The sequence below is a fragment of the Melitaea cinxia genome, chromosome 2 (assembly GCF_905220565.1).
Source record: "Melitaea cinxia chromosome 2, ilMelCinx1.1, whole genome shotgun sequence".
NCBI classification, from domain to species: Eukaryota; Metazoa; Arthropoda; class Insecta; order Lepidoptera; family Nymphalidae; genus Melitaea; species Melitaea cinxia.
In genome coordinates this window covers 7,758,226-7,778,921 of record NC_059395.1, presented here as the reverse complement: position 1 = coordinate 7,778,921, position 20,696 = coordinate 7,758,226, and the positions used below count along the sequence as shown (strand labels likewise).

The 20,696-nt window shown below is 34.1% G+C and overlaps 1 protein-coding gene and 1 long non-coding RNA gene across 3 annotated transcripts; both read right to left on the bottom strand.

Moving 5' to 3' along the window:
- Positions 1 to 7,420: 7,420 nt before the first annotated feature.
- Positions 7,421 to 11,217, bottom strand: LOC123663808. The gene is made up of 5 exons (XM_045598451.1): positions 11,186 to 11,217; positions 10,707 to 10,968; positions 10,390 to 10,547; positions 8,315 to 9,025; positions 7,421 to 7,848 (listed from the first exon to the last, which is right to left on the bottom strand). The coding sequence occupies exons 3-5, from the start codon at positions 10,460 to 10,462 to the stop codon at positions 7,499 to 7,501; spliced, it is 1,134 nt and encodes a 377-aa protein (XP_045454407.1). The 5' UTR covers positions 10,463 to 10,547; positions 10,707 to 10,968; positions 11,186 to 11,217; the 3' UTR covers positions 7,421 to 7,498.
- Positions 11,218 to 11,253: 36 nt separating this feature from the next.
- Positions 11,254 to 12,648, bottom strand: LOC123660176. Of its 2 annotated transcripts, none has more exons than XR_006744142.1 (4): positions 12,451 to 12,648; positions 12,157 to 12,365; positions 11,837 to 12,054; positions 11,254 to 11,343 (listed from the first exon to the last, which is right to left on the bottom strand). It is a non-coding gene; the product is annotated as an uncharacterized LOC123660176 (long non-coding RNA). The 2 variants fall into 2 exon arrangements; XR_006744141.1 differs by lacking the exon at positions 11,254 to 11,343 and adding an exon at positions 11,372 to 11,654 and having other exon boundaries at positions 12,451 to 12,647.
- Positions 12,649 to 20,696: the final 8,048 nt, after the last annotated feature.

Below are 20,696 nucleotides of genomic sequence, written 5' to 3'. Positions count from 1 at the left end.
AGGGCGAGAAAACTACAACGAGTGGATCTTTGCCGCGGAGAATTTTCTAATCCTAGAAAATATGGTGCACTGCATTAAGCCAGTTTCTGGGAAGATGATAGAAGCCGCAGACGATGCAAGAACTAAAGCAAAATTAATTATGACTATAGATAGTGCGTTGTATGTACATATTATGGAGGTGAAAACTTCGTTGGAGCTATGGAACAAGTTAAAGGCATTATTTGATGATTCGGGTTTTACACGAAGAATAAGCCTTTAATACGTAATTTAATTTCAGTTCGCCTAGAGAATTGTGTTTCCATGCAGTCGTACATAACGCAAATAGTTGAAGGAGGACAAAAATTGAGTAGAACTGGATTCAATATCAGTGATGAGTGGATTGGATGTCTATTATTGGCGGGATTAACTGAAAAATTCATGCCGATGATAATGGCGATTGAGCATTCCGGCATAAAGATTACAACGGACGCCATTAGAACCAAACTCAAGGATATGGATACGGAAGTGAGCATAAATAGTCAAACTCAATCACATGAAGTTGGTGCATTCGCTAGCAACACGCAAAGATGGCAACATAAGAAAAATAAATTGTCTATGGCTCACGCGCAGAGCGGAAACCAAACAAAAATCAACGATAATCAACGATAAATAATAACAAATGATAACGATAATGGGCGGTGGTTAAAGTCATGTAAAATGTTACCGGTATAAGCAACCAGGGCATTACAAGAATCAGTGTACGAATAATCTTAATACACGTTCTAATATAAAAAATACTCAACTTAAGCAAAATAACGTATTTAGTGCTGTGTTTATGAATGGCCAATTTAACAAATACGACTGGTACATCGACTCCGGCGCAAGCATGCACCTAACGGCTAATGAGCAGTGGATTGAGAATCCTACTTATCATAAAATGAAGGAAATATGTGTGGCTAATAATGAAAGGTTACAAGTATTATGTTCCGGTGATGTGAATATTGTAACCAAAACTGAACAATGTGAATTTGAAATTACAGTCAAGGATGTATTATGTGCTCCAGGATTGACTACAAACTTGCTGTCAGTGAGCCAGTTAATAAAATCCGGTAATTATGTTCAGTTTACGACAAATTTCTGTGAAGTTTACAATATAAATAAAGAATTGGTGGCCACAGCGGAATTAAATAATGGAGTATACAAATTGACAGTACCAGACAGTGTTGTTGCTAATTTAACTGCATCAGGCTTAACATGGCATCGTCGTTTGGGTCATGTAAATAGCAAATACTTGAATAAAATGACCAGTGCTGTTAAAGGTATGAATCTTCAAGAAAAGGTTGATCTTGACCAGACGTCATGTTCAGTTTGCTGTGAAGGCAAGCAGTGTCGATTGCCATTCACAAATGAGGGTTCTAGAAGTAAGGAATTACTTCAATTAGTACACACTGACATTTGTGGACCCATGGAACATGAATCATTAGGTGGTTCAAGGTATTTCATACTTTTTATTGATGACTATAGTCGTATGATGCATATATATTTTTTGAAAAGTAAGTGAAGAAATGAAATATTTTATAGAATATAAAGCAGAAGTTGAGAACCAGACTAATAAGAAAATAAAGAGTTTAAGAAGTGATAATGGTTGTGAATATTGCAGTAAAGAATTTAATACATATCTCAAAAAGGAAGGTATCATTCATCAAAAGAGTAACCCGTATACACCAGAACAAAATGGCTTATCAGAGAGGAATAATCGTACAATAGTTGAAAAGGCAAGATGTTTATTATTTGATGCCGATATGGGAAAAGAGTTTTGGGCCGAGGCTACCAATACCGCTGTTTACTTACAAAATCGAACAGCTTTACCTGCCCTGAATGATAAAACTCTATTTGAAATCTGGACTAGGTGCAAACCAGACATAAGTCACTTGCGTATATTTGGCAGTAAGGTGATGGTACATGTAGCCAAAGAGAAACGGCAAAAGTGGGACCGCAAGTCTGAAGAGCACATACTAGTGGGTTATCCAGATGACATCAAGGGTTACAGATTATATAATCGTAGAACAAAACGTGTGATAACAAGTAGAGATGTCAATATTATAGAAGATGAGAAGAATCTTAATATGAATATACCAGTTATTGAAAAACATCAAGATTCGTATTCAGTGGGGGATACAGTTGTCAAAGATTCACCAATATCAGATGAAATAACCTTAGATGAGGATACATTGCTTGAAACTTCAATTAATTCAGATGATACATATGTTCCTAGTGAATACGAAGATGCATCTAATTCTCCTGAGCAATATGAAAGACCTAGTAGAATCAGAAAGAAACCAGAAAGATACGGAATATCAAATATGTGTGTTCCTGACGAAATGTTCGATAATGCGTGTGGACTATGTCTTGAAGAAGCGCTACAAGGAGTGGAAAAAGAACAGTGGTTACGGGCTGTGAAAGAAGAACTTAAGTGTTTTGAGGAAAACAATGCATGGGAGCTTGTAGATTTGCCAAAAAATGGAGAAACTATAGTGAAGTGTAAGTGGGTGTTACGTAAAAAATTAGACAGTAATAATAGTGTTCGTTATCGTGCGCGCTTAGTAGCTAAAGGTTTTATGCAGAAGCAAAATATGGACTATTTTGAAATTTTTTCACCTGTGGTTAGACATTCAACATTAAGATTATTGTTTGCATTATCTGTAAAACTAGGTTTAGATATTACACACCTTGATGTAACTACAGCTTTTTTGAACGGAGATCTTGAGGAAACAATTTATATGGAAATACCAGAATGTTTAACAAGTTCTCAAAATCTTAATAATAAAGTACTTAAATTAAATAGAGCCATTTATGGTCTCAAACAGTCTTCAAGGGCCTGGTATAAAAAGGTTGATGAATGTCTTGTTGGTAATGGATATAAGCGTTCTAAATTGGAACCATGTTTGTATACAAAGATTAAAGGTAAAATGAGAACTTTTGTAACACTGTATGTTGATGATTTTTTTGTATTTACTAATGAATTAATGATAAGATTGAATATGATAATTTGAAAGAAGAATTGTCATCAAAGTTTAAATTAAAGGATCTAGGACAGATTAAAAATTGTTTAGTTATGTCTGTTAACATTGATAGAGTAAAGGGTACAATTACTTTAAGTCAAGAAAATTATATTAATCAGTTATTGAAAAGATTTAATATGACAGATTGTAAGTTAGCTTATACACCTTTAGAGCCTAAATTGAATATTAACTTAGAAAATAAAAATTGTGATAGTCGAATACCTTATCAGCAATTAGTTGGTGGGCTTATGTATTTAGCGGTTTTAACACGTTCAGTGCCACCGACTCGCCCTGCGTGTTTACGTTAATTTTATTCCAGTGCCGGTGACTCGCGTGGCGAGTTCAGTGTTTTTCGGTAATATTTTCAAAACGCTTCTGTATATTCTGTTCAAAATTACATTGTAGACTTAATATGATATTATTTAAACATTTACATGGTGGCCTAGATGTAAAGAACATTTTTACATTTGAAAGAAAAAAAAATATTCTGCAATGCCATGAACTCGCTAGGCGAGTTCAATGGCGCAGATTCTCAAACTTTAACGTCGTCAAATTAATAGCTTGGATAATACTTATAATATGAACCTAAAACAGAATGAAAGCATCACAAACATCTAAATAACAGATAAATTACGGTTTTATTAACACATATGGTTTTAGTGGGTTGATGTGGCGTTCACTGTAAATCTAATATCAAATTGGATAATTCTTTTTTTCGTGTTTGTTATTGTTAAGACAAGTTTCGTTTAGAAGAAAATTAAAAGATTTTTTTTACTAACATAAGTTTTTTTTTAATTTCATGATACGAAATGTGAGTGAGTGAAATACACTCGAGAGCAAAGAAATCGCACAGCCCCTACATTTTAATTTTGACCGCAAGTATTTTTTTAATTTAATGTTGTTTGCAAATACAACTGGAATTAAGTTAAAGTAAACATTGTTGTGCTGTGTGGCTACGGCACTAAAGAATTTAGCCACCCCCTCTCTTCCCGTGGGTGTCGTAAGAGGCGACTAAGGGATAACACAGTTCTGCTATCACCTTGGAACTTGAGAAGCCGACCGATGGCGGGATAACCATCCAACTGCTGGCTTTGAAATACACAGGCCGAAGACGGGCAGCAGCGTCTTCGGTGCGACAAAGCCAGTACTGCGGTCACCAACCCGCCTGCCCAGCGTGGTGACTATGGGCAAAACACATGAGTTCACGTTATTTTTGCCGTAAACTTGTGGAGGCCTATGTCCAGCAGTGGACTGTATAGGCTGTAATGATGAAACATTGTTAGCTTTCTAAAAACCCATTATGTGTAGCTTTGACCTTCGAAATCATTACAATAGCAACAAAATAATAGAATTACCCAATGTTCCCCCCTGTTCGGGTAGTTCGGTTTGTAAGACTGAGCAGGTATAAAAGGTTAAAAAAAATATATTTTTTCGAAGACAATGATTTGTTAATACGAGGTATTGCCCCCCCCCCCCAGCCTGAATAACCGCTTCCTTTTTTTTTTTTTTTTTTATACAATGATAGGCTTGCGTTTGACCACTATTTCACCTGATGATAAGTGAAAATGCGGTCTAAGATGGAGCACGCTTACCTAGAAGTAACCTATTCACTCGCGACTTAAAGATCCCCAGGTTATAATTTTCTGGAAACACAGACGCTGGTAGAGAGTTCCATTCTTTGGCTGTACGGATCAAGAATGTACTAGCGAATCGCTTAGTGCGTATAAGGGGAATGTGAACCATATAAGGGTGGCGTAACGCAGAGCGTCTGGTTGTACGATGATGGAAGGGCGAAGGGGGAATCAAGTTATGGAGTTCCTGCGCACACTCTCCGAAGTGTATCCGATAAAAAACCGATAGGCCGGCCACCCTCCGTCGATGATGCAAGCTTTGCAGCTTTGCAGCGACCAGTGCATCATCACCGATGAGCCTCCTGGCTCGTCTCTCAATCGACTCGAGAAGCTCCAGCTGGTACTTGGCTGAGCCATCCCAAAGATGAGAGCAGTACTCCATGCATGATCGAACTTGCGCTTGATATAAATTTAGAAGCTGTTCCGAAGTGAAGTACTGTCTCACCTTCGAGAGGACGCCCAGTTTTCTGGCAGCTGTTTGAGCCTTTGTCTCTATGTATGAGCCGAAATTGAGGGTGGATGACAAAGTAACGCCAAGAAGCTCTAGGCGGTCGGTTATGGGCACGGGCACACCGCGGAAAGAGGGAGTCAGATGGAAAGGACTCCGCTTTGCCGAAAAAAGACACGCCTGGGTCTTAGAGGCGTTGAACTTGACCAGGTTTGCGTCACCCCAATCGGAGACAGCTTTAAGGGACAAGTTCAGACGCTGAATCATAGCTTCCCTCAGCGATTGGATCTCAGACCCACTCGCTCGTGCGTTGGACACGTAACGCTCGACAACGGTGCTGTCATCTGCATACCCAAAAGTTCCGGGTTTGAGCAGGTCGTTGATGTGCAGCAAGAATAGCGTTGCCGAGAGTACAGACCCCTGAGGAACCCCGGCATTGATGGCCAAACGATCGGAATCGCAACCGTCTATGACAACGCGGATCGATCGATCCCTCAGGAAGTCAGATATCCAAACACAGAGAGAAGTGGGTAGGCCGTATGAAGGAAGTTTGCTAATAAGGCCGTCATGCCAGACCCTGTCAAATGCCTTCGATATATCGAGCGAGACCGCAATGGCTTCCCCGTGTTTCTCGATAGCCTCACTCCAAATGTGTGTGGCATACGCCAGAAGATCACCCGTGGACCGATTACGGCGAAAACCAAACTGTCGGTCGCTAAGGAGATCGTTCTTCTCAAGGTGTGCCAGGAGCCGGTTATTCAGTATACGTTCCATACTCTTACAGAGTATGGACGTTATGGAAATAGGTCTGTAATTGACAGGGTCAGCTCGACTGCCCTTTTTGGGCACAGGCTGCACGTTAGCTTGCTTCCAGGCTTTCGGCACTTGTCCTGTCGCTAGAGAGAGACGAAACAGACGTGTCAGGATTGGAGACAACTCAGGCGCACAAGTTCCATTCGATTTTTCATTGTAGAAATATATTTTTTTACAAACACTTGCGGTATGCTGTCCCATTCTTCCTTGATTGCGGTTTGGAGCTCTCAGACCTGTCGGTGGTGAGTTTCTTGCCCTTACTCTTTTCTTTAGTTCATCCCATAAGTGCTCAGAAAGAATTCTTTCAGAAATATTATTAGTATAAAATATAACCTTAAAATTAACTACTGTATAAAAAGTTGAGAACCACTGCCTAAATTACGAAACAAACTTTCCTTCTTTTTTATCCTTTGAGATTTTTGCCATGTTTTTAAGTTAAAACACACTTAAAGGTCCTCAAACACTTTGTACTTCCGATACAAACGTTACGGAGACTAAGCCGGCTACAATAATAACAAAAGATAAATTTTACCCTTACTTAATGCCAGTGAACTCGCGTGACGAGTCCATTCAAATTATATTGCAGTGCCGGCGACTCGCTTGGCGAGTCCAACGTGAAATGTATGCGGCATCCGCGAAGGCATCATGAAAATCGTAGTGGCATTGAACGTGTTAACTAGACCGGACATTGCTTATTCAGTTAGTTTTCTTAGTCAGTTCAACAATTGTTACAATAATGAAACCTGGGCATATGCTAAAAGAATTTTGAAATATCTTAAGAAAACTAAATATTTTGGGTTAAAATATACTAAATTTGGTAATTCTAAAATAAAAGGGTTTGTTGATTCAGATTGGGGGAATAATATTATTGACAGAAAGTCTTATACAGGTCTATGTTTCATGTTGGCTGGAAGTGTAGTCTCATGGCAGACAAAAAAGCAGAAAACAGTTGCACTCTCAAGCACAGAGGCAGAATATATGGGTATGGCTGATGCTTGTAAGGAAGCTATTTATTTGAATAATTTGTTAAAAGAAATTGTAAACGAGTCATATATTATTGAATTATATAATGATAACCAGGGTGCACTTAAGCTGTCTTCAAATAATAGTTATAATAAAAGAACCAAACATATAGATATAAGATATCATTTTTGTAAGGAATGTGTTGTTAATAAAATTATTAAGTTAGAATATTTGGAAACAGCTGAAATGCCAGCAGATTTATTTACAAAAGGCTTGAATAACATTAAGCATTATTATTTTATGCAGTTACTTGGGATACAGGATATAAGAGCTGTGTAATTAAGTTTTTTTTTTGTTTGATAAAGGAATGTTTTTTTTTTTTTTTTTTTGTACCTGCATTATTTTGATATGTGGGGGTGTTATTATGTATCAAAATAAAGACAGTAACGCCACCTGTATATTGTATTGTCACTATTGTAATTAATGTTTTATCTATGAAGGTATATATTAAATAAAGTATGTGGTTCGCTCGCTCATTCTCACTGAAAGCGTTGTTTAATTAACATAAATTGTAATTATATGTACATTTTATACTCTTAGTGCTAATTTAAAGTACTTTGTAATGTAGTGAATCTTTGGTGAAGAGTTTTCAGTGTAACGGCCGGTGTAGGAGTATAGTTGATTTCACTGCAGATTTCCATTAATGCTTTTGTATTACAATATTTTTCTTGAAGTATTGCAATGTTTTTTTGAAGTTCGGAGTTCAGAATTTGTCTATGTACAAACTTTCTAGTTACTCCACGATTGACAAGCCTTCCACGATGTTTTCTGGTTTGCCGAAATCCAACAGACCTAATACATTCCGGTCCCCTTCTGGAGTCATATTCACCGCATGTGTTTTGCACACCTTGTTGATATAAATCGAATCGACTAAGTCTTCTTTGAGCGCTTCCTGTGAATAAAAAGTTAACAATATGTCATTTAATATTATTTTTAATGTAATCGGTAAATTGAATAATTTTTTCACTCACTGTAATCTCATTAATTCATTTAAGTTTGCTTGGTTTCGTGAGGCGCATCTACGCGACGTACCTCCCTATGGAAAAAATCTCATAAAACATGGACAAATGCAGACCAAATTCTCATATAGAGTTATGAGAGTCTATGAGATCTGATAGATTCTTATAACCCTGTATGAGAATTTGGTTGGCATTTCTCCATGTTTTATGAGATTTTTTCCATAGGGCTACTTATTGTGTTAAGAATTAAAATTGGGATTATTTTCGAAATATGTGCTATTTATAAAAAATATTTTATAAATAGCACATATGCATAGCACACGTTTCTATTAAAATAAAAAATACAGTATATAATCGATAACATATTTTTACAACTATGAAATATTTAACTCTCCTTACCTCTATTTGGACGCTCTAGTGCTGAGATACCTAAGCTATCGTTTTCAAGTCCAACCCTATCTTTTAGTGTGAAGCTTCTTAAATTTGATCGAGAACATGAAGCTGATCTAGTTCTTGTATAAGAAAAACGCCTCTGTTGCGATTTTGATCTCGTCTGCGATTGAGAACGTCCACGTATTTGGGATTTATTTCTGGACAATGGAGATCGTGAATGAGACCGACTCTGTTTGTTGTTGTTTTCTGCTCGTGATTGCGGTCGACCTCGATCTGCTCCTTTACCACGACCACCACGTCCCCTGCGTCTACCACGGCCTCCTCGACAGCTCATGGTATCTCGTCTAAACCGATCATATTCTCTTTGTTGCAATAACGCTGCTGTCCCACAAAAATAATCGTTTTCAATTTTCAAATTAGATTGACTGCGAGAGAACAATGTGGCTCTTAGATATGAAGGTCGTCCTTTCGATTTTGACCTTTGTCGATAATGGTAACGTCCGCGTAAGTGAGAAATATCCATGTGCGTCGGAGACTCTGAACGCGACTGACTTTGTCCGTTATAGCTCTCGGTTAGTGTTAGTAGTTGATAACGAGCATCTCTACCACGAACGGTGCGCTCCCTGCGTCCAGCACGGACCCGATCTCTGATGTTTCCGGAAGCTCGTCCACGAGCACGACTAGGGCGACTTTTCTGATTTTTCTTAATGATATCATCTAAACCGAAGCAAAAAAAGATTAGTTGTATGTTTACTTAAATTATTATCAAAGGTAGGTATCATTAACCCGAGTAGAAATTTTTTCGTCTTCCTAGTCAGGACCGGACCGTGCATGCCTGATCAGGACTAGATAAGGCATGTAACGCAGATGATGTGATGAGGACCTGATCAGGAAAACCTGATCTGGACCTGATCAGGTTTTCCTGATCTCAGGTCATACCTGATCTGGACCTGATCAGGTTTCCCTGGTCAGGTCCAGATACATCATCTGCGTTACATGCCTTATCTAGTCCTGATCAGGCATGCACGGTCCGGTCCTTGGTTGCTTGATTCAAATCGAGTATGCCCAGCGCGGTCCTTTTAAATAAAACACGAATGTACAGTCTTGACAAAATTGTTTATTAAAAAACTTGGTTGTCTGCAAAGTTGGTTTACAGACAATAGTTAAACGTGACAACCGTCATAACAAAACATCTCCTCGGATGCATAGGCCGATCAGATAGATGCGGCACAAGCATACATAATATGAGCGTAACGAAGCCGGCGTTAATCGATTTATTAGACGTCACGAAAAAAAAAAGAAATGATATTATGTTACTTAACATACTATGTATATTTAAAATAACATATTATATATATTTAACTTAACATAATATAACAATACACTTTATTGTGCACTTAAACAGAAATAAAACTTATCCGATTGAAAAAAAAAAACATATTTATTTCCATTTATTTTTTCAAATGTATTATTTATTTTTGTTTTTACTTTAAATATCAATTATTTTTATGTTATAGTTAATAATAATAATGATTGTTATTAAATATTATGAATTAATTTTTCTTTTTGTTTGCTTGGCAAAATATTTTACACAGCAAAAAAAAAAAAAAAGATTTTAAAAAAGTAAATAAATTAAAAGCGATTAGTTGTTTTTATTTATCTTCATTAGATGGTAGTTTTTTGATCCTGGATACCCTGTACTTTACACAGCAAAAAAAAAAAAGATTTTAAAAAAATAAATTAATTAAAAGCGATTAGTTGTTTTTATTTATCTTCATTAGATGGTAGTTTTTTGATCCTGGATACCCTGTACCCATCCCAATCTTTATTATTATATAAGCATTATTCAATACTGCAGACAATGCTTGATGGAATTTATTATCGAAAATACTTTCTTGATTCTTTTCGAATTTCTGTCTTACTGCAGCTTAAATACAAAATTTAAATTAATCATGTACGTAATTAAATTAGTAATAGTAAAAAATAATTATTATTAGGTATTAAATAATAACATATAATTAAGAAATAATTAATTAGGTATCAATGATAGTAATTCTGCACTATAATAATGATTAACATACTTTTTATAGAAGTGAAAAAGTCATGTCTTTGAAAACTTTTTTTTGAAGTTGCTTTAACTGCTACATATGACATCTCTTGTTATATAAACACGAGTTATATTTCCCATATTACGGGTAAAAGTATTTTTTCCATCAAGAGAAAAGTATATACGTTTATTCTGGAAAAGATAATTTATTATAATTATTTGTATGATTAATTAATTATTATGATTAGCATTCTTTTATCAAATATGACAATTTCAATATTGTCAGATAGAGCAACTATATTAGATCTTTCATATATTTGTATATAAGAATATAGTTTATTAAAAACTTACCATTTTATTTTTATATTTTTCGCCTTTTAATTTTTCATTGAATTTATCAAATAATATCTTCCATTGTTGATAGCGGAAATTCTAATTTTTGGACCATTGGATTTCCTTCAGGATCTGTTAATAAACTGAAATCTAACAGCTGAGTACTGTTATTTTTTTATTTCAGATAGGATTTGGGAATGTCAGCAGATATGGCCTTTTAAATTCGCTAATTGTTTTGATAAATTGTTATAATTATGTTTGATACATTCCAGCAAAGAATCTGTTGAAAATAAATTATATATTATTTTTTTTTAACTAACAATGATTTAAATTTCAAAATTGTGACACTGATGTAAATATAAATATTGATAGGTAAATATTATCACGATTACAACACTCCAAAATTTCAGAATGGAATCTATATTATGATTTTGTAAATAATTATAATAAGTATAGATATTCTAATAAATTAAAAACAATATATATTTTTTTCTTACCACTGGATACAGTATTTTTTGTTGATGATGATCTAGCTGCTAATATATTCATTTCAGCTTCTGTCTGCTCAAATTTATGATGATGATGAAAAGGGATTATCAGCAATTGTTGCTAATGTACTGTCTTCATGTGCTATTTCCATACGCATATTTATGTCCTTCAAATTCGAGTTGATTTTTCTTATATTTCTACGTTTAGTTGATAGTGATGATGAAGATGATCAAGGTGGTATGGTGTAGATTATGAACTAATTATTTTCCTTTTTTTTGAGCCAACTATGTAGTTAGTACTGTCATTAATTCGTTTTTTTTAGTTTCATTATTTATTTTCATAGGTTTACATAACGATGACGGTGGTGATGAAGATATCCAAGACGCTATTGATGTAGATGACCATTCGAGACTATGTTTTTAGGCTTGTTTCTTCACAATTTTTTGGTTACATTTTTTTGCCTTTAATTCTTAGGTTCTAGTGGAATGAAAAAATTTGAAATAAAATTTCAGTATTATAACTTAATTGATAGTATAAAAATTAACGATTAAAAATAAATTTATATCAATTAATATATATCCCTTGTAAAAAAAAAATATTAGTAAAAAAATTATTAGAAATTAATCAACAATATTTACGTTTTAAATAATAAATATTACCTGCAATTTCAGTGGGTTCGTCAGTTAACTCTAAAGCTATTTGGCTAAATATATTATCTATTTTTAATCAATCCATTGCTAATGCTTTTAATTTGAAAGTTTTTTCAACAGCGGCCGCTTTTGCTTTAGCAGACTACTTATTATTGGTAGAGAAGAATAGGAGTTCTTAGGGGGTTCTCTTAATCTTATTAATTTTTCCTCTGCCTCTTCCATTGTTTCTGATAACATTAATTGTAATTATGAATTACTTTCTTATTATTATGAAAGAAATAGCAATGAAATAGCAATTCTTAAAATCTATAATTTAAATAATAATTTACCTGCTGTGCTACTTATTTGAACATAAAACGTTGGCCATGTCGGGCAGACCCTTCACAATGTTTAACTATCGTTTGTAATAATTTACAATACTTAGTACTTTTTAACAATGATTCAGGCTATTTACATCCGGTACCACGATATTCAATATATCAATTTCTTTATTGGATGAATCATTTAAAAATAAAACTAATGCATACATAAAAGCCATCTGAAAAAAACAGATTATTGAAATATAAAATTATTTTAAAAATAGTAAAGAATTGTAATGTATTTTTTCAATGATTTTTACTAACCTTAAATGTTTTACGTAATTAAACATAAAAACGAAGCTTTACACACAACACAAATTTTTATCTAGCTAAATTAGTCTACAAGTTCGTATTTTGTACACAATACACACCGAGTAAACGTCTAGAGAGAAGTTTATAGTACACTTTTTTTTGTTTAACACCTCAGTTTAACACAATATTATTATGGTTCAGTTTTTGTATTGAACTTATTTAACCTTGATATTATTTACATTAATATGCTAATCGACAAATAACTTTTAAGTTATATAAAAAATATAATTATACTTTCAAAAAATGCTTTTTTATGACACAAAATTCTTTATCACTTCAAAGATTAATACACTGAAACACTGATGTGAGCGATGTGCGTCATAACGAAGAACACTGTGAACAAGATCCGACATGTTGCTTCGTGACGTCGGGCGTTGTCGCTTATTATTTCGTTCCTTATTATGTTGTATTTATATTAATATTTTCGTTAATTTTTATTTATTGTATATAATTCAATACAAGATTATATTATGTTATATTCGTTATTATATTCATGTTATTTAATAGAAATTAAAGGCAGTTTTTTATTTATAATATACTCAATTGACTGGAGGTGAAGTGACCTATGAATAACAAATTAACAAACAACTAAAGACTATCAAATTGTGCTTGTAATTAGCCATGCGAAGTTTATATCACTGAAAAGAAAAGAGAGATATATATCATTTTGATCTTAGGATATATATCACTCATTTAGCTCTTCAGCTCATTTAGCTCAGTGAAATAATTTTATAAAGCAACCAAAATGCAAATATCACTCATTTAGCTCTTCAGCTCATTTAGCTCAGTGAAATAATTTTATAAAGCAACCAAAATGCAACCTTATGTGGTTGGAAAAAAATACTTTTTCGCTTGTTCAAAGCAAGACGATTGAGTCTATGACCTTGTGAAATATGAATCGAAAAGATACAGAGCCATAACTAACTATCTCTCTCTTTCGCATGATAAACGCCATCGTCCGATCGAGTGGCTCACTAGCTCAGTCTCGTTTACTCCCGCTCAGTACGTCAGTCTCTCGAAAATGAATCATAAGACTAGTGAGCTGGAGATATATTTGAAACGTAAGTGAGCTGATGAGAGATTAGCTCACTTGAAACATAGATGAAGTAAAAAAAAGTAGATAATGCGCGGCCTTTGTTGTTAGTGAAGCCACAAAACTCGGGTCCTTCAAGTAAACACACGCGCTCACGCACACATATGCATCAAACTACGCTCATTTTCGTTAGTATCTCACGAGGCCTCGTACAGTAACTTTGCCTATAAAATGCCGTTCTTTTGTAATTAAATGGTGCAAAAACAATACCAAAGTGAACAAAAAGTCTGAAGAAATATCGTTTCACACGTAAATACATACAAAACTTTATATTTTTTGTTATTCCAAAATAATATTGAGGTTATTCGGAACTTATAATTTCTATGCCCCGAAATGACGTACCGAGGGAGTGTTACCAGTAATTTTTATTTCCATTAGCCCAAAATGCGGGTAAGTAAATTGTAAGCAATCATAGAAAAATATTTAACTAGAAAGTGGACATCATTATTGCTTTTTTTTTATCGTGTGATTTTATGTTTTACCTAAATTGAAGTCAATATGAATTTTTAACTCGTTTTTGTCTGTTTAAATTTGTGAATTAACTACTCATATTTTACTACTAAATATCATGATTTTAGGTTTCCAACGAATATTTTAAAAGGAGATAGATAGAATAGGTAGCTGCTGTGCGACTGAGCTGAAATGAACTACAACGACAGCCATCCTCATCTAGTGTGGTTTGTTCAAACCATTTTGATAAAGCTGACATGTACGGTACGAAACGTGGACTTCGCAGAGTACCATCACGTATATACTACTACTTACTACTAGGTATTTTAATGTTGAATTTTTTGTTCTAGGACCTACCGGATGAGTCTTAAAGTCGTTAACCAAGATTCAATCTTTGATACACCTAGAAAACATAAACTAAGAGAAAAGTTAAAAAAACAGGAACTTTATTTAAAAAAAATGTAAAAAAATTAAATCATTACAGCAAAGAGTTAGACGTCTTTAAAACAGGAACTTGCCCTTCAGAGGAATCATCAATTACTTAAAAACGCAATTTTCATTGACACAGATTTATATAATTCATTAAATCAAAACATGGCTGCAATAGATTTATTTAACAATTAGAAGCAAAAAAGGAGTAAATATATTTAAAACTATAAACAGATTTTTATTTTCGCATACCCATTTTACCTATAATAAATTAATTGTGTTTAATCCCATTTAATAAAATTTTCAGGGACTTTTTTTAAAAAGTGTCAACACTTCACTCACACATATTTAAAAAAGTGGCTTCACTTTTTTGTTCTAAGTGCGTTATCTATTCTTTTTACTTGATCTATGACTTGAAAAGATATGTTTCATTTGTATCACTCACTCATGAGTTACACAAGTCTACTTGTAATACAATAAATGAATAAATCGATCATAATTATGATAAAAATAACTTTACGTCATGTAATTATTGTTTCTATAAATTTAATGAAAAACGGAAATAAAAATAGTATCTAAATCTTGGAATTGAATTTCAAATAAAGAGTAAAGAAAAATAACTCTGTTCATTGATTTATTTATTTTTTGACGGCTATCTTAAAATTTAACTATGCACGCGTTAGTGAAATTTAATAGTCTAAATAACAGATTAGTATATATGTACCTAGGTCTAAATCAGGCTAATCAGGCAGGGTTTATATCAAGAGTTATGGAGCAAAAATACTTGGAAAATCACATACCTACCTACTTATTTATCTAACAAATTTAGAATACAGAACAAACACACAGTTTTTTCTGTATTCTGAGTTAACAAATTAGGTACGAAATTGGGTATGCAAATGAAACAAGTAAAATTATTGGTTAAAGTAACAAAACAAGTAATAAACGAATAAATAATTAATATTTTTAATCTAAAAATATTTCATTAAATCGATGGAAATTTCTTCTGATTATTATTTAAAATCGAATTTGGTATTATCTAATCTCTGAAACGGCTGGACAGATTTTGACGGGACTTTCACTGGCAGATAGTTGATGTAACAAGGAGTAACTTAGGCTACTTTTATATGACATGGTCAATTTTTGTATGGGCGTTCGAACTTAGTGTACATCGATGACGTTTGGTGTTATAAACTCGTGATAATAGGCACATTAAAATGTTATAATCATCAAACTCACAGAACTTGTCATTACAATAGACTAAACGTTAACATGTAAGAATATAGGATAAGATTTAAAAAACTAGGCGCTTTCAATCAGTGAGCAGTTTCGAATTATTATAGACTACAGTAAACTGATATAGTTAATAATAGGCATTTAAACAAGGTAAAGGCCACCTACTCATCGGTCGTATCCTTTTTATTTATCCCTTTTATTGCAAAGGTAAAGGAAACAAAATAAAATAAAAAAAAAAAAGAGTAAAAATTAATATTTAGGTCAGACTTTACTTAAACGGCCTCAAATTTATGGGGTGAAATGGAGGTGAGGGGGTAAAGGGTGGTGGGGAGGGTGGGTTTTTTTACCCCCCCCCCCGTAGTGTGCTTTTCGCGTAAACCGGGTTAGGGTTATTTTTTTTTATTTGTAACGAAATTATGTCGATAAACGGTGTAATTTTAAACTTTTAAAGTTAGATAGGTTAGGGCTATTTTTTTATTTGTAATGAAATTATGTCGATAAACGGTGTAACTTTGAAGTTAAATAAGTTAGGATTTTTTTTAACGAATTTTTTTTTTTTTGTCTATTTGTCAGTCGTTAAACGTCAGTTCGTATCGTTTGTTGATCTTGCAATCGAGATTGTTTTTACATAAATTTGTTTGAAAATAAATTTTGTAAGTTGGTGAATGGAGCATATGAGTGCACTTCCCGCAGCACCGGAGTTAAGATGGAGTCAGACGCGAAGCTCTAAGGTATTGTAATATCTCTGAATTGTCTGAATCACGTAAAGTTAACCTCAAAACTTCAAACACGATATCTCCGTAACCACGGGGCTTACGCGAAAAGCACACTACGAGGGGGGTAAAAAACCCACCCTCCTCCCTCCCTTCACCCCCTCTCCCCCCAGGACCCCATAAATTTGAGGCCGATTATGTGAAGTATTACCAATATTTATTTAATCTTTAATTTTCTTGAATGCTATAAGTACGTGGTCTAAAAATCCTACTGGAGCTTGAATATTGTTTTAGTGCCTTGTCCAACCAATTTACCAGATTACAGTCATTACATGACAACAACAACCAACAGTCCTGATTGCTAAAAGGGAATTAGAATTACAATAATAGCCTAAAATAGCTTCCAGAACAGAATCACTATTCAGTGTCAAATAAAACATAGGCAAAAGCACGGGTCCATAATATTAGTGAATAATCGCAAAAACAAACACAGTAGGTACAACGAACGCAAGCGCAGCGAAGAAACGAACGGCATTCCAATCAAATAACAATAATTATTAATTAAACAATATCGTACTCGCAACATTGCCGGTGACTATGACACTTGACACAGTGTCAAGCACCTAAACACATTTCATTTTATGTATTAAGCAGAATGTGGGAATAAAATTAAATAATACTCATATTAATATTGTTGTTTTAATACATTGTTTTTTTTTTCATTTATTGAATGAAATAATATCAATAAAGACAGTTTCGATATTAATAAAATGATCCTAATAAAAGCATTTGTTATCTAAAAACGTGTCTACATTAGTAATACGCATGGTGAGGAACGTCCATTATTTTAAATAAATTTAATCTTTTCGCACAGAATGGCGGAAGTTGAAGAATTCATCTTGTATTGCTTAATTTTTTGAAATAAAAACTGACAAGTTCAGAGAGGTTAAAAACTACGTTATAATTTTATTCATCTTTTTTTTTAATACTTAGTAAATATTTATATGTATGTGTACGTGGGATGTACTTTTTTGGCCATGTCCTAAATACGAATAACTACGAATTGAACAATTTTTTTTTAAAATCCCACGCCGTCGAAGTTGCGGGCCCAGCTAGTAATATAATAAATACTTATATAAAAATATAATAAATTTAGATATACTTAAATATATAAATATAAGCGGGTGGAAGATTACGATTATAATAGTTATTATTATGTACTCAGCTATATGGTATTTACTAGACTAATAATATTAAACGATTAGATTCATTAAAATTTTTGGTCAAAAATATCTTGAATTGAATTAAATTGTTATTTATTCCATTGTTGACAAATAAATTTTATGCTAGCTGAGTTCAGTTGAAAAAAATTAACACCAGATTAATCTGATTTGATGCAAATACAACTTAAATCATCATCATCATTTCAGCCGATCACAGATCCACTGCTGGACATAGGCCTCCATAAGTTCACGCCAAAAATGGCGTAAACTCGTGTGTTTTGTCCATAGTCACCACGCTGGGCAGGCAGGTTGGTGACCGCAGGGCTGGCTTTGTCGCACCTAAGACGCTGCTGCCCATCTTCGGCCTGTGTGTTGCAAAGCCAGCGGTTAGATGGTTATCCCGCCATCGGTCGGCTTCTTAAGTTCCAAGGTGGTAGTGGAACTGTCGCCTTAGTCGCCTCTTACGACACCCACGGGAAGAGAGGGAGTGGCTATATTCTTTACTACCTAGGCTGTTTTTATTTGATCTAGACCTGGTCCTGATGCAGTATGCCTTACCATACTTGGTTATATTTTACATCAGGCTACCCTTGTCTGGACCGGACCTGGTCCTGATGAAGTATGCCTTACCATACTTGGTTATATTTTACATCAGTCTATCCTTGTCTGGACCGGACCTGGTCCTGATCCAGTATGCCTTACCATACTTGATTATATTTTACATCAGGCTATCCTTGTCTGGACCGGACCTGGTCCTGATCCAGTATGCCTTACCATACTTGATTATATTTTACATCAGGCTATCTTTGTCTGGACCGGACCTGGTCCTGATAGAGCTTGCCGGATCAGGCGTACCTTATCCTATCCTGATCCGGTCCAGATACATGATCTGGTTGAGCCTGACCTTTTTTCTACTCGGGTAGTAGGGTGACCGAGCTTAGCTCGGTATTTTTAGTAAATCGTGTTTTTTGGAAATCATATTTAAATACGAATTACATATTTATAAAATATGGATACAATTTTTTTACCGACAATGATAAAAAATATAAATAAATATAAAAATAAAAAATAAAAAAAAATAGTTAAAAAATAATAATGATAAAATATGAATAATATTTTTTGATTTTACATACGTTAATAAGTAAAAAATTACGAGTGCAATTAGAAAAGAAAGAAAAAATAATGATCGATCGAAGGTTTGAACCGTGGTCTTAACAGACGATGGGAACCGGCCGAATTCCCACCGGAACTTATTAATGCGAAATTTACCTTCGTATTCTATCGATATTTTTTCATTGTCTAAAAACGACATTTTCTAAAAATGAATTCTAGCTAGATTTATTTATCTCCCCCGAAATCCCCTGTACCTACTAAATTTTATGAAAATCGTTGAAGCCGTTTCCGAGATTCAGGTTATATAAACACACATATATTATAGTTATTTCGTGTTTTAAGTAATTTAAATTTTATACAGTTAAACGAACAAATAAACAATAATTTATAATAGTCGATCGTATTTTTGCTACTTAATCTAGCTATGGTAATAAAATAAAAAATTAAATAAAGGTTGATACACTTAAAGTTTAATTCTTTCTCTTAATATTTACAAAATTAAAGTAATCGTTTTTTTTTTTTACTGTAATTAATACCTACTTAGCTTAAAGTAATAAGTAACATACAAAATAACAAATCTTACCTAGAGACATATTTTCATAATCCATTTCACAAAATTTTCAGTTTATACACGCACAAAAAAATAATATGATTTTACCACTTTTTTTATAATTTTTAAATTACTCGATAATAACCAAAAGGTTCAAAATTTTTGTATAGTAGTCACATTCCGATCCCTGACAGATTTACACTAATGTTTGTGCGTCAGTGCTGACAGGACTCCAGTTTTTATCCCCACTCTTTTGCTACAACTAAGAAACAGCAAAAAAATCACGAACAAAGACGGGCGAAATGCCCATCTTTGTTCTAAGTCCAACCGCCCGCCGCTATTATCCTTTAAATTCTTGAATATATCTTTCTCTTTTTAACTGACTTCAAAAAGGGGGAGGTTTTCAAAGTGACTTTTTTATATTTCCTTAAAATTCAAAATCAAAAATCAAAGAATATAGCCACCCCTCACCACCTCTCTTCCCATGGATGTCATAAGAGGCGACTAAGGCATAACACAGTTCCACTACCACCATGGAACTTAAAAAGCCGACCGATGACGGGATAACTATCCAACTGCTGAGCTTGAAATACACAGGTCGAAGACGGGCAGCAGCGTCTTCGGTGCGACAAAGCCAGCCCTGCGGTCACCAACCCGCCTGCCCAGCGTGGTGACTATGGGCAACACATATAGTTAACGCCATTTTTGGCGCGAACTTGTGGAAGCCTATGTCCAACAGTGGACTGCGATAAGCTTAAGTGATGATAGTAATGAGTACGTTATGAGTATCGCTATCCGGTGTATGTGATAACAACCGGGATCGACAGCTTAACGTGCTCTCCGAGGCACGGTGGGGAGACCCACAAGTTTAGACATCCGCACCGGAAAGATATATTTGTACAAAAATAAATATCATGCAAACCACCGGTGTTTAGGCGCCTACACGCACCACTATACTCGACACACACAGATACATAGCGGTTGTTTTTTATATCGGCGCTTCATTGATAAACTTTTGGTATATTTTTTTTTTTCAATTTATTGGCCAATACAAAACAAATACATTATAATTAACAATTTAAGTACCACGAAAACCTCGCGGGTTTATCTGGGTACAGAGAGTCACTCAGTTAATTCCGTTTGTTTTTGCAAAAAATATTTTTTAAAACGTGATTTGTTTTTCGTGGTACTCTTATACATTTTTTGCAGTTTTCTGTATCAGTAGTCTTCAGTTCTCTTTCCATACTTAATTGTTAGTTTTTGGTAAGTGATATTTAAGGTTTGAATCAACTATCGATGTTTACAATAACCATATTCGCACCTTTTGCAAAAAAATAGAAAGAAACAAAAAATAAAACAATCACTTAACTTTCAAAACTTCTTAAAGCTAT

Excerpts from the sequence above, each read along its gene's own strand:
- LOC123663808 (XM_045598451.1), bottom strand. The coding sequence starts at position 10,462 with ATGTCATATGTAGCAGTTAAAGCAACTTCAAAAAAAAGTTTTCAAAGA. Across the intron at positions 9,026-10,389 it reads CTTTTTCACTTCTATAAAAA|ATGATATCATTAAGAAAAAT; the intron begins GTATGTTAATCA and ends GCTTCGGTTTAG. Across the intron at positions 7,849-8,314 it reads ACTAGAGCGTCCAAATAGAG|GAAGCGCTCAAAGAAGACTT; the intron begins GTAAGGAGAGTT and ends TTTTATTCACAG.